Source organism: Carassius auratus, unplaced genomic scaffold (assembly GCF_003368295.1).
Source record: "Carassius auratus strain Wakin unplaced genomic scaffold, ASM336829v1 scaf_tig00214864, whole genome shotgun sequence".
In the NCBI taxonomy this organism is placed as follows: domain Eukaryota; kingdom Metazoa; phylum Chordata; class Actinopteri; order Cypriniformes; family Cyprinidae; genus Carassius; species Carassius auratus.
The window spans coordinates 1-14361 of record NW_020527835.1 but is presented as its reverse complement, the minus strand read 5'-3'; the positions used below and the strand labels follow the sequence as shown (position 1 = coordinate 14361).

The 14361-nt window shown below is 39.1% G+C and overlaps 3 protein-coding genes and 1 pseudogene across 3 annotated transcripts; all 4 read left to right on the top strand.

Moving 5' to 3' along the window:
* The first annotated feature begins 1021 nt into the window (after positions 1–1021).
* On the top strand, positions 1022–3516 carry LOC113093097 (protocadherin gamma-A6-like; annotated as a pseudogene).
* Positions 3517–3820: 304 nt separating this feature from the next.
* LOC113093099 (protocadherin gamma-A11-like) lies at positions 3821–6970 on the top strand. The gene has a single exon (XM_026258945.1). The coding sequence runs from the start codon at positions 4162–4164 to the stop codon at positions 6592–6594; it is 2433 nt and encodes an 810-aa protein (XP_026114730.1). The 5' UTR covers positions 3821–4161; the 3' UTR covers positions 6595–6970.
* Positions 6971–7924: 954 nt separating this feature from the next.
* LOC113093098 (protocadherin gamma-A11-like) lies at positions 7925–11152 on the top strand. The gene has a single exon (XM_026258944.1). It carries the CDS (start codon positions 8537–8539, stop codon positions 10991–10993), a length of 2457 nt encoding a protein of 818 aa, XP_026114729.1. The 5' UTR covers positions 7925–8536; the 3' UTR covers positions 10994–11152.
* A 981-nt stretch (positions 11153–12133) lies between these two features.
* On the top strand, positions 12134–14356 carry LOC113093096 (protocadherin gamma-A11-like; the record flags this gene model as incomplete). Its single annotated transcript, XM_026258943.1, is given in 3 exon segments — positions 12134–13303; positions 13306–13767; positions 13769–14356. Coding segments are annotated over 3 exon segments (2214 nt in total), but the record flags the coding sequence as incomplete, so codon positions are not given.
* Positions 14357–14361: the final 5 nt, after the last annotated feature.

The window sequence follows — 14361 nt, the reverse complement described above, 5'->3', positions numbered from 1 at the left end:
TATATCAGTCCAATCTGCCTGTTATTCCGTACTATCCACCGCATTACACAGACACAGGAGTCACCGGAACTCTGCCGCGCGGTTATAATTATGAAGTGTGCATGACGACTGACTCGAGGAAAAGTGACTGTAAGTTTTCTACACTCGGTGGACAGAATGTTTTAATGGTGGACCAGAGTTTTGCTGAGACGATGCAGCGCGCAATGAAGGAAAAAACCTCCTAGAAGATGCAGAATCGTCTGAAATGGTGAGACCATCTAAAATATTGTTAATATAATATAATATAATATAATACATTTGATTTCAAATGAAATAGTTAGGTTATGGTAAGCTTAGAAGACCTTAATTGTAATTTTTGACGGAAAACAAGAAACAAGTCAAGTCTTAAAAATAGGGATTATAAATGGGTTTACAGAATATATATATATATATATATATATATATATATATATATATATATATATATATATATATATATATATATATATATATATATATATATGATTCGCATTCTCATCAGTTTGGTATGATTATTTGTGCATATTTAATGATTTGGTCTGGGTGTTTTTTTTTTTTTTTTTACAACTTTGAATTCTTATTGAGTCAACACACAGAAGTGCGCTTCAGTGCTGAACTATTTTTGAGTATTTGCAAATGCTATTCATCTTTATCAACTCTATGGGCCGCTGTTGGTTAACACAAATGTAGTCTACAGGAACACTTACTCATGATTCGTCACTGGCTGCTCTTGGTGAAGCTCTGATGATGCAGACTATTGCGACGGAGATCAAAGTGCGTCGATGAAGAAGAGAGTTACTGAAAAGTAGCAGATGAACAAAATTATTATTTTTTGCTATTGAACAACATCCACTGTGTAATCGGAATGCTTAAAATGGAAATTAGTATAATAAGTGCAATGCTTGTATACCAAAGGCAAATGCACACATTGGATCGTGTTTTCTTATGGAGGGTGTTTTTCATCATGGGCTGCTTTGTTCGATCTCAAATATAAACGCAACAGATTCGTTACTCCGTCCAGAGGAAATGAAGAAAGGGTCGCTGATGGGAATATAGCTCATGATCTTGGTCTGGATGTTCAAAGACTGCGCTCGGGTCGAGCTCGTATCGGTCTGGCGACAGCACTGAGTACGTAGAGCTGAAATCAGACAAAGGGATTTTGGTTGTAAAGGAGAGAATTGACCGAGAGCAGCTTTGCGCTGAAACCACTCCGTGCAGCTTCACATTTGAAATAATACTCGATTATTCCATGGAACTACATCAGGTTACGGTGGAAATACTGGATGTAAACGATCACTCGCCAAGATTTCCTAAAGATGAAATTAATCTTGAAATAAGTGAATCGGCCGCTCCTGGAGCTCTTTTTTTACTGGGAAGCGCAGATGATCCTGATGTGGGTATAAACGCACTACAAAATTATATTATGTCAGGTAATGATTATTTTATTTTGAAAACAAAACTCGAAACCCCGATGGAGTTAAATATGCTGAAATGGTGCTTCAGAAGCCTCTAGACAGAGAGCCAACATCCACGAATATCTCTCATTCTAACGGCGGTAGACGGAGGAAATCCTCAGAGATCTGGTAACATGAAATAGAGGTAAATGTACTAGATGCTAATGACAACGCGCCAGTATTTAACCAGTCTGTTTATAGAGCAACAATAGAGAAAATTCAGCTAACGGAACTCACATTACTACAGTTAATGCTAGTGATGCAGACAGTGGGGACAAACAGTTTAATTGCATTTAGTTTCGCTAATGTTAAGGGGAATGTAAAAAGATGTTTTTTAAAATTGATGAAAAAACTGGTTGTTATTACGTTAAAATGGTGTACTTGATTATGAAAAAGCAAAGAAATACGAATTTGGCGTCGAGGCCAAAGATCGGGGGGGTTTAGGAAATTCTGCCAAAGTCATAGTTGATTTAATGATGTTAATGACAATGCGCCAACAATCAGTGTTATGTCATTTTTTACCCCAGTCAGTGAGGATGCACCAACGGGCACCACTATTGCTATTTTCAGCGTGAAAGATGTAGATGCAGGAGACAATGGTCACGTTGTCTGTACAACTGATATAAATACTCCATTTAAACTACAGTCTTCAATGCGGAATTATTACACTTTAGTCACTGATGCTGCTTTAGATCGTGAACGTGTAGCAGAATATAATATCACTATCACAGCTGCAGATTCAGGATCTCCTGCGCTTTCTAGTCAGAAAACTTTAAATCTTAAGTATCAGATGTTAATGACAATCCTCCCAGGTTTCAAAAGAGTGTTTACACTACATATGTTAATGAAAACAATCAACCTGGTTTGTCCATATTTACTCTGAGTGCTCAAGATCATGACTGGAACCAGAACGCTCGTATTTCATATCTTCTAGATGAGACTACAGTGGGAGGATCCCCTGTTTCCTCTTTTATATCAGTAAATGCTGACAGTGGAGTGGTTCACGCGCTGAGCGGTTTTGACTACGAGCAAATGAAAAATGTTCGTGTTTGTGTGAAAGCGCAAGACGGAGGCTCTCCGCCCCTCAGCACTAATGTGACTTTGGAAATTATAATCCAAGATCAGAATGACAACGCTCCTCAGTTCTGTATCCAGTACAGACCACTGCTTCTGTGGTGGCTGAGATTGTGCCTCGTGCTGCAGATGTTGGATATCTGGTCACTAAAGTGGTGGCTGTTGATGTGGACTCTGGACAGAATGCCTGGCTCTCCTATAAACTACAGAAAGCTACAGACAGAGCGCTGTTTGAAGTGGGATTACAGAATGGAGAAATAAGAACTGTGCGACAAGTGACTGATAAAGATGCTGTCAAACAAAAACTGACTGTTGTTGTGGAAGATAACGGACAGCCCTCTCGCTCAGCTGTGGTCTCCATTAACGTGGCTGTGGCTGACAGCTTTCCTGAAGTGCTGTCGGAGTTCACAGACTTTACGCATGGAAAACAGTATGACGATAACTTGACCTTTTATTTAGTTCTCGCACTGGCTGCTGTTTCTTTTTTATTTATCACATGTGTGGTTGTGATAATATCAGTAAAGGTCTACAGATGGAGGCAATCTCGCTTCTTATATCAGTCCAATCTGCCTGTTATACCGTACTATCCACCGCATTACACAGACACAGGAGTCACCGGAACTCTGCGCACGGTTATAATTATGAAGTGTGCATGACGACTGACTCGAGGAAGAGTGACTGTAAGTTTTCTACACTCGGTGGACAGAATGTTTTAATGGTGGATTCACGTTTCACTGAGACGATGCAGCGCGCAATGACGGAAGAAAACGGTCTTTCACAATTGGTAAGACGACACATTATATATTTTTCTTCAAAATTGCTTGTAGTCTCTGGGTTCTGTGATTATGTATTTCGTGGCATACTTTAATACTAATAATAATACTAATTATTATTATTATTATTATTATTATTATTATTATTATTATTATTATTTCTACTTTTGTGGTAATGCTGTGATACTGCAACAACATTTCAGCACCACTCACCGGACAGCGCCAATTTCCTTTTTTTTTTTTTTTTTTTTAACCTACTTTGTAGTTCAGTAAAATCCCAACTTCACTTTTCAATGCTTTATTTATTTATTTGTTTTACGTTGTTTATACTTCAAAACATTTATACACACACACACACACACACACACTTTTGTAGCATTTTCAAATTGACTTACAATTTATTTAACTAATAATATACTAGTAATTCATTGCGAATTAAAAGATATTGATGTTTTTATTTTTTATTTTATTTTATTTTATTTATAAGAGGCACCTAGTTAAGATTTTTTGCAAGGTTTACCGAACTTTTAGTTTGACAGATCATTTGCGTCCTGCTCTGATAAGTTCGAAACAAACTATTGCAATTCTTAGTTAAGGCTCGTAGGGCCGCTGTTGATCAACACAACACAACGCAGTCCATATGTCAGACCTATCCACAAAATCCGGTGATGTCAGAGAACAGCATAATAAAGCCTGATGTCTCGAAACAATTACTTTGTTGGATGTACTGCAGATATATATCCTGATCTTATTTTAGTTTTCTTGTCGGGGCTGGGGTTTTACGTGTAACATCCTTATTTTGTAATAAATCCGTCTGATCTTAAGGGTCTAAAGGACGGGAAATGGCCAGCTTTGTAATGTGGCACGCTGCAGCGGTTTTAATGATCCTGTTTCGATACTCGGTGAGAGGGCAGATCAGCTATTCCATTCCAGAAGAAATACCAAAAGGGTCGATCGTTGGAAATATTTCCCAAGGCTTGGGTTTGGATTTAAAAAGACTGAAGTCAGGGAAGGCGCGCATATTTGCTGGAGACAATAACAAATTCGTCGGACTGAATAAAGAGAAGGGCATACTTCTCACTGAGGAGAAAATAGACCGCGAGGCTCTTTGTGCTAAAACGACTCCATGTGCTTTACACCTTCAGCTGATTTTGGAAGATCCAATGGAATGGTATGATGTCACAGTGGAAATCATCGACATAAATGATAATGATCCGAGTTTTCCTAAAGGTGAGATTACATTTGAAATAAGCGAGTCTGCTGTAGTCGGAGCCAGATTCATGTTGGAAAATGCGATCGATCTGGATGTCGGATCTAACAGTCAATTGAGTTATTTACTGAAACCGACAGATCATTTTGTATTAAGTTTTCAAAGTCAAACGGATGGCGACAGAAACATGGAGATGGTGCTGCAAAAGGCTCTAGACCGTGAAAACAAAGAGCAGTTGACCTTGTTGTTAACGGCAATAGATGGAGGTGAGCCTCAGCTGACCAGCACTGTGCGAATAAACGTAACTGTGCTAGATATTAATGACAATCCTCCTGTGTTCAATCAAAGAGTGTACAAAGCCTCTCTTCCTGAAAATACACCTAAAAACACTGTTATCACGTCCGTCAGCGCTTCTGATGCTGATGAGGGCTCGAATGCAATTATAACTTACTACATGTCAAGCACTGGAGATGTAAATGATTTATTCATGGTTGATGGACGAAGCGGGAAAATAATCTTAAAAGGCTCAGCTGACTTTGAAAAGGCAAGTCGTTATCAACTTAACATGCAAGCACGTGACCAAGGAGGACTGTCTGATTCATGTAAAGTTATAATTGATCTCACTGATATAAACGATAACAAACCAGCAATAAGCATTGTTTCTATGTCAAACTCAATATCAGAGGAGTCTAGACCTAGCACTGTTGTTGCAATGCTAAATGTAAATGATCTTGACTCTGGGTTGAATGGCCAGGTTCACTGCTACATTAATGATAATATTCCATTTGCTATTGCGTCTTCCAGCAGTTTCTTTAGCTTGCAAACAGAGCAGGAACTGGATAGAGAGAGAGAAGCTCAGTACAATATCAGTGTAATATGTACTGATGAGGGAGTGCCAGCGCTCTCCAGCAGTGTCTCTCTCCGTGTGCAAATATCAGATGTGAATGACAATGCTCCTATCTTTGAGAAAAGTAACTATGAGGCATGTGTGCTGGAGAATAACACACCTGGTCTCTCTATATTTACAATTAAAGCCAGTGATGCTGATTGGAACCAGAATGCCCGTGTTTCTTATATTCTAGAAGACAGCACTGTTAATGGAGTCTCTGTCTCATCGTATGTGTCAATTCATCCTGACAGCGGACTGATTACAGCTGTGCGCTCTTTCGACTATGAACAACTCAAAGATTTCCACTTTCAGGTAAAAGCACAAGATGGAGGCTCTCCTCCACTCAGCAGTAACGTGACAGTGAAAATAATTGTTCAAGATCAGAATGACAACGCTCCTCAGGTTCTGTATCCAGTACAGACCGGTGCTTCTGTGGTGGCTGAGATTGTGCCTCGTGCTGCAGATGTTGGATATCTGGTCACTAAAGTGGTGGCTGTTGATGTGGACTCTGGACAGAATGCCTGGCTCTCCTATAAACTACAGAAAGCTACAGACAAAGCGCTGTTTGAAGTGGGTTTACAGAATGGAGAAATAAGAACTGTGCGACAAGTGACTGATAAAGATGCTTTCAAACAAAAACTGACTGTTGTTGTGGAAGATAACGGACAGCCGTCTCGCTCAGCTGTGGTCTCCATTAACGTGGCTGTGGCTGACAGCTTTCCTGAAGTGCTGTCAGAGTTCACAGGCTTTACGCATGAAAAACACTATGACAAGAATCTGACCTTTTATTTAGTTCTCGCACTGGCTGCTGTTTCTTTCTTATTTATCACATGCGTGGTTGTCATAATATCAGTTAAGGTCTACAGATGGAGGCAATCTCGCTTCTTATTACAGTCTAAACTGCCTGTTATTCCATACTATCCACCGCATTACGCAGACACAGGAGTCACTGGAACTCTGCCGCACAGGTATAATTATGAAGTGTGTATGACAACTGACTCGAGGAAGAGTGACTGCATGTTTTCTACACTGGGTGGGAAGAATGTCTTAATGGTGGACCCGAGTTTCGCTGAAACTATGAGTCACACAATCAAGAAAAATAGTTCTATCGACGATCTCCAGTCAACAGATCCGGTAAGAAAGTTTTGGAAACAATTATTCTTTATTTACTTTTAAATGAATAAGGTATCGTAGCACCTATCATGTTGACTATTTAACACACAAATGTATAAAAACACTTGTAAGGACTCTGAAATTATCTGGAAGTCTAAATGTTAATATTATTCAGCTTTATATACAATATTAACTAATACTTGTTATATTTATAACATACTCAGCATAGATGCATATACTTGTTTTTTTCCCCTGTGGTGTATATTAAAACAACAGCAACTATAACAAACAAACAAACAAATAAATAAAAGATGCATTCCTAAACTTTATACAATTGGGATATTAGCAGAAGTTAAAATGTGAAAAAAAGCTATAGTTAAAATTAATATGGATTTGCAACAAGTTAGTTAAATAAATAAATGAATAAATAAACAACCAAGCAAGCTATAGATTGACTCAAGACTGTGGTGGTGTCCCTCATTATAATATTTCACCAAAAGTTTCCATATGTTGGAAGCACATTTCTTTGTGTTTATTACTTGATGTGTTGCACACACTGCTCCCGCTGTGTGTTCATGGTGTGTTCACTTCTCACTGCTGTGTGTGTGCACTTGGATGGGTTAAATGCAGAGCATCAATTCCGACTATGGGCAACTATACTTGGCAAATGTCACGACTTTGACTTTTGCTTACTGCTGGATTCAGTAATCTGGGACTGTATCGAACAGTAGACTAGAAGGTTGCACAGTTGCCATGGGTGCTGTTATAGCTATATGTTCATTTGAAGAGGGACTGGAAAACTCGTTTATAATTGTTTTGGTGTGCATGGCAACTGACTCGAGTATGAATGACTGTACTTATCATATAAAGCCTTAACTTTCTGAAACATCAGATTAGACAGAGTTTAACTACGCTGTTAAAAAAAAAAGTCCCGTTAAAAAATAAATAAATATAAAAAAATTGTGACTGGCAGCTAGGCTGACAAACAAAAACCGTAAAATATCATATATATATATATATATATATATATATATATATATTTTTTTTTACTTTATTTCAATTAAGGTATTTAACATTAATATTAAGGGTTTTTATTTTTATTTTTTTTTATTTTTTTTTCTTTGCTACCAGTCATTTATCTTTTTTTTTTTTTTTAAGATTTCTTATTTTTATTTATTTATTTATTTATTTTTACTGTGTATGATCACACATTTTATTCATGTTAAATTATGGAATTGTGTTCTTATTCCTACCTAAATGTATGCCAGGATAGAGTGTGTCTTTTTCTATGTACTCATTCTTTGGAATGACTTGGTTGTGAACAAATACCTAAATATTATGCATTGCCTTAAACATAGGGGGAAAAAATTATAAACAACATTGTGATATTTTTGATGCAGGTTAACAGTTGTTAAAGAGAATCATTCGAAAGAATTACAATTATCATTAAATAATCATAAAAACACAATGGCACATTGAAACCGTTCAGCACCACTTGTGCTGAACAGCGCCTAGCTGGATGAACGTCTACTACTAAGGAGGGTTATGGGCTTATAAATATAATAGTCACCTACGAAATTACTTATTCCATGAGTGATTATTTTCACATAAAACCTGACTATTAGTCTTTTTTGTCAATCACGATATTATCCTGGAAAACAGATATGATAGTTAACATATACTAATAATTGGTTTTATTTGCAGTGTTTCACATACAGTGTCTGTATGTACAACAGTGGCATGCATTTCCTTACTTACACTCAGAGGGCCGCTGTTCATCGACACACAGCGGCGATTCCGTTTATTTCACAGACCCTTTCCTAGTTTCACACAGTTTCACGGAGAAAAAGACAATACGGCGGTCACATTACATTATTTTCATACACTACACTTCTATTCATCGCTCATCGTCGTGTATGGACTTAATGTCTACATTTGGAATACCACGTATTTAGAGGATACGGACTGATTGTTGTATTTTTGAAGCGTCTGTGCAGTTGAGACAATGCCTGGCACTGATGCAATGGCACGGCATTCTGTGATGTTTTTGATTCTTCTGATTCAAACTGCACGAGGACAGGTCAGTTACTCCATCCCAGAAGAAATGTCAAAAGGATCGACTGTAGGAAATATTGCTCAGGATTTGGGCTTGGATTTACAACGATTAAAGTCAGGAAAAGCGCGAATATTTACCAGAGACAGCACGGAATACATCGAGCTGAACAGAAACAGTGGATTGCTGCTTATCAGAGAGAAAATGGACCGCGAGTCTCTTTGTGCAAAAACAACTCCGTGCGCGGTGCATCTTCAAATGATTTTAGAAAACCCGATGGAATTATACACGATTACAATAGAAATCATGGATATAAATGACAACGCTCCCAGTTTCCAGAAAAAGGACATCAGATTTGAGATCAGCGAATCGGCGGCTGCGGGTGCTGGTTTTATGCTCGGCAGAGCTTTCGATCCAGATGTAGGAACAAATGCTCTACAGAGCTACTCGCTGAAACCGAGTGATCAATTCCGGCTTGAATTGCACAGTCAGGCAGATGGTAGTAAAAACGTCGAGATGATTTTACAAAGGCCACTTGATAGAGAAACGCAAAACTCATTTACTTTGTTGTTAGAAGCGTTTGATGGAGGCAATCCTGTGCTCTCTGGCACTGTACAGATACGCATCACTGTGTTAGATATTAATGATAATGCTCCTGTTTTTATGCAAAAGGTATATAAAACCACAATATCAGAAAACGCACCGAAAGGTACGATATTAACAGTGGTGAGCGCGTCTGATGCAGACGAAGGATCCAACAGTGTAGTGACGTACTACATATCTGACACAGTGGAGAAAAATGTGTTCGACATGTTTCTTGTTAAAGAGCAAACTGGTGAACTAATATTAAACGGTCAGATTGACTATGAAAAGGTGAGCCATTATGAACTTAATATTCAGGCAAAAGATCAAGGAGGACTATCTAACACATGCAAAGTCATTATCGATGTTCTTGACATTAATGATAATTCGCCTAGTATTCAAATTCTGTCTAATTCCCATTCCATACCTGAAGGCTGTAAGACTGGTACTATTGTTGCAATGCTAAATGTTGATGATCTTGATTCAGGTGTAAATGGTCAGGTTCAGTGTGTCATAATAGAGAATATTCCCTTTGCCATAACATCTCAGTCTAGTAGCTTCTTCAGTTTGCAAACAGAACAGGAATTGGACAGAGAGAGAGAAGCTGATTACAATATCAGTGTAATATGTACTGATGAGGGAGTGCCAGCGCTCTCCAGCAGTGTCTCTCTCCGTGTGCAAATATCAGATGTAAATGACAATGCTCCTATCTTTGAGAAAAGTCACTATGAGGCATGTGTGCTGGAGAATAACACACCTGGTCTCTCTATATTTACAATTAAAGCCAGTGATGCTGATTGGAACCAGAATGCCCGTGTTTCTTATATTCTAGAAGACAGCACTGTTAATGGAGTCTCTGTCTCATCGTATGTGTCAATTCATCCTGACAGCGGACTGATTACAGCTGTGCGCTCTTTCGACTATGAACAACTCAAAGATTTCCACTTCCGGGTAAAAGCACAAGATGGAGGCTCTCCTCCACTCAGCAGTAACGTGACAGTGAAAATAATTGTTCAAGATCAGAATGACAACGCTCCTCAAGTTCTGTATCCAGTACAGACCAGTGCTTCTGTGGTGGCCGAGATTGTGCCTCGTGCTGCAGATGTTGGATATCTGGTCACTAAAGTGGTGGCTGTTGATGTGGACTCTGGACAGAATGCCTGGCTCTCCTATAAACTACAGAAAGCTACAGACAGAGCGCTGTTTGAAGTGGGTTTACAGAATGGAGAAATAAGAACTGTGCGACAAGTGACTGATAAAGATGCTGTCAAACAAAAACTGACTGTTGTTGTGGAGGATAACGGACAGCCCTCTCGCTCAGCTGTGGTCTCCATTAATGTGGCTGTGGCTGACAGCTTTCCTGAAGTGCTGTCAGAATTCACAGACTTTACGCATGAAAAACAGCATGACGACAACCTGACATTTTATTTAGTTCTCGCACTGGCCGCTGTTTCTTTCTTATTTATCACATGTGTGGTTGTGATAATATCAGTAAAGGTCTACAGATGGAGACAATCTCGCTTCTTATATCAGCCCAATCTGCCTGTTATTCCGTACTATCCACCGCATTACGCAGACACAGGAGTCACCGGAACTCTGCCGCACGGTTATAATTATGAAGTGTGCATGACGACTGACTCGAGGAAGAGTGACTGTAAGTTTTCTACACTGGGTGGGAAGAATATCTTAGTAGTGGACCCGAGTTTTGCTGAGACGATGCAGCGCACGATCAAGAAAAATAGTTCCATCGACGATGTCAGCTCTGCAGAATCGGTAAGAAAGGTCATGTTAGACGTATTATCATTATTATTATTTTTTTCCGTATAATTTACGGAAGAGACAATTAATATGGCTGCTGAAGTCAATAAATGGGCTTGAAGAACTGAACTATTACGTGTTCACGTCTTGTTTTAGGTTGTGAATAAGCCTACAGGCTATAACTTTCTTTCTTCATTTTAATACATGCATCTTGAACTTTTGCAGAAGTCACACTGTTTTCCCTATGTTGCTTATTAGTGTTGGTTCGCGTTATTAAGAATCGTATCATACAATTAATCAGAGAACTATAAAGCTCGGCATTGGTGGCTGTAAAGATTATAAATTTGTTCGAAAAGGGAAATTAAACTCTTAAGTGTACATGACGGTCACACAGTTTGTTCTTGCAAATTGGTTTCATGTGTTGTAAGACTCAGACGATTCACTTCTTTTTTTCCTCTTCTAGTTCTATGTAGTCGAGATGGCGTTATTGGTAGACAGTTGTGCGTCACAGTAAGATTGGCATTGGGTTAAGAGCAATATTTCGTTGTAGGCTGCTTGAAATAAATAAGCAGGTAAATAAAAGAAGTACTTGAATTACTGGGAAATACGGAATTATTTTTGTACAATGTTAAGAGGCATTTTGACAGCCTTTCAGCACCACTTTTGTTGAACAGCCGCCTCATGTGAAGTTTTCTCCCACTATTAAACAGAGCACTGTCATCTTCATTATGTTCTTTGATTGGAAGGTATTATATTTTTGCTAAAATGCCTTCAGGTTTATTCTTCACGTTTGCCGTTCTGGTTCCAACATATTAATTTATTTTATCATCGGGAATTCAGATGACTTGTTTTAAATTCGAGATAAATAGGCCTAGAAAACAGTACATGCCGCTGCTAAAATTCTCCTTAAGCATAAATATATAATTCTGCCTTTGTAATTCATGATTTACACTCAGAGGGCCGCTGTTCGTCGACAAATGGAGGAGAAACTGTGTATTTTACAGATCCACCCCAGCATCACATAATATCAGAGAGAAAGAAAAGCTACCGTCTCAGATATTATTTTCTTGCACAGATTCACATCATATATTTAGAAAAAACGTTGTCGAGTACATCCATAATTCAAGTCAATACAATTTTTTTTTTCTTTGTATTGGCTTAAAGGATATACTGATAAATTGTTTTTCTTAATCGATCTTCGGTGCGATTAAGACAATGCCTGATGCAATGATAATACGCTCGGTGCTGTTTTTGACTCTTCTGGTTCACATAGCGCGAGGACAAGTCAGTTACTCGATTCCTGAAGAAATGGAAAAAGGGTCGATGGTGGGAAACATTGCGCAGGATTTGGGCTTGGATTTACAACGATTAAAGTCAGGAAAAGCGAGAATTTATTCAAGAGACAGTACGGAATACATTGAACTGAACAGAAACACTGGATCCCTGCTTATAAGAGAGAAAATGGACCGCGAGTCTCTTTGTGCAAAAACGACTCCATGTGCGGTGCATCTTCAAATGATTTTGGACAACCCGATGGAATTCTACACGATTACAATAGAAATCACGGATATCAATGATAACGCTCCTAGTTTCCAGAGAAATGAATTTAGGTTTGAGATCAGCGAATCGGCGGCTGCGGGTGCTGGTTTTATGCTTGGCAGAGCTCTCGATCCAGATGTAGGAACAAATGCTCTACAGAGCTACTCGCTGAAACCGACTGATAAATTTAGACTTGAATTGCACAGTCAGGCAGATGGTAGTAAAAACGTCGAGATGATTTTACAAAGGCCACTTGATAGAGAAACGCAAAGCTCATTTACTTTGCTGTTAGAAGCGTTTGATGGAGGTAATCCTGTGCTCTCTGGAACCGTTCAGATACACATCACTGTGTTAGATATTAATGATAATGCTCCTGTTTTTATGCAAAAGGTATATAAAACCACAATATCAGAAAACGCACCGAAAGGTACGATATTAACAGTGGTGAGCGCGTCTGATGCAGACGAAGGATCCAACAGTGTAGTGACGTACTACATATCTGACGCAGTGGAGAAAAATGTGGCTGAAATATTCTTAATCAATGAAAAGAGTGGTGAACTAATTTTAAATGGTCAGGTTGACTATGAAAAGGTGAGTCATTATGAAATTAATATCCAGGCAAAAGATCAAGGAGGACTGTCTAATGCATGTAAAGTCATTGTCGATGTTCTTGACATTAATGACAACTCGCCTAGTATTAATATTGTGTCTAGTTCCCATTCAATATCTGAGGGATCAAAGTCTGGTACTGTTGTTTCAGTCCTAAATGTTGATGATTTTGATTCAGGTGTAAATGGTCAGGTTCAGTGCGTCTTAAATGAAGACATTCCCTTTGTATTACTTCTCCATCTAGCAATTTCTTCAGCTTGCAAACAGAACAGGAATTGGACAGAGAGAGAGAAGCTCAGTACAATATCAGTGTAATATGTACTGATGAGGGAGTGCCAGCGCTCTCCAGCAGTGTCTCTCTCCATGTGCACATATCAGATGTGAATGACAATGCTCCTATCTTTGAGAAAAGTCACTATGAGGCATGTGTGCTGGAGAATAACACACCTGGTCTCTCTATATTTACAATTAAAGCCGGTGATGCTGATTGGAACCAGAATGCCCGTGTTTCTTATATTCTAGAAGACAGCACTGTTAATGGAGTCTCTGTCTCATCGTATGTGTCAGTTCATCCTGACAGCGGACTGATTACAGCTGTGCGCTCTTTCGACTATGAACAACTCAAAGATTTCCACTTCCGGGTAAAAGCACAAGATGGAGGCTCTCCTCCGCTCAGCAGTAACGTGACAGTGAGAAATAATTGTTCAAGATCAGAATGATAACGCTCCTCAGGTTCTGTATCCAGTACAGACCGGTGCTTCTGTGGTGGCTGAGATTGTGCCTCGTGCTGCAGAGGTTGGATATCTGGTCACTAAAGTGGTGGCTGTTGATGTGGACTCTGGACAGAATTCCTGGCTCTCCTATAAACTACAGAAAGCTACAGACAGAGCGCTGTTTGAAGTGGGTTTACAGAATGGAGAAATAAGAACTGTGCGACAAGTGACTGATAAAGATGCTGTCAAACAAAAACTGACTGTTGTTGTGGAGGATAACGGACAGCCCTCTCGCTCAGCTGTGGTCTCCATTAATGTGGCTGTGGCTGACAGCTTTCCTGAAGTGCTGTCAGAGTTCACAGACTTTACGCATGGAAAACACTATGACGAGAATCTGACCTTTTATTTAGTTCTCGCACTGGCCGCTGTTTCTTTCTTATTTATCACATGTGTGGTTGTGATAATATCAGTAAAGATCTACAGATGGAGACAATCTCGCTTCTTATATCAGTCCAATCTGCCTGTTATTCCGTACTATCCACCGCATTACACAGACACAGGAGTCACCGGAACTCT

Coding starts and splice junctions, on each gene's coding strand:
- LOC113093099 (XM_026258945.1), top strand. CDS start 4,162: ATGGCCAGCTTTGTAATGTGGCACGCTGCAGCGGTTTTAATGATCCTG.
- LOC113093098 (XM_026258944.1), top strand. CDS start 8,537: ATGCCTGGCACTGATGCAATGGCACGGCATTCTGTGATGTTTTTGATT.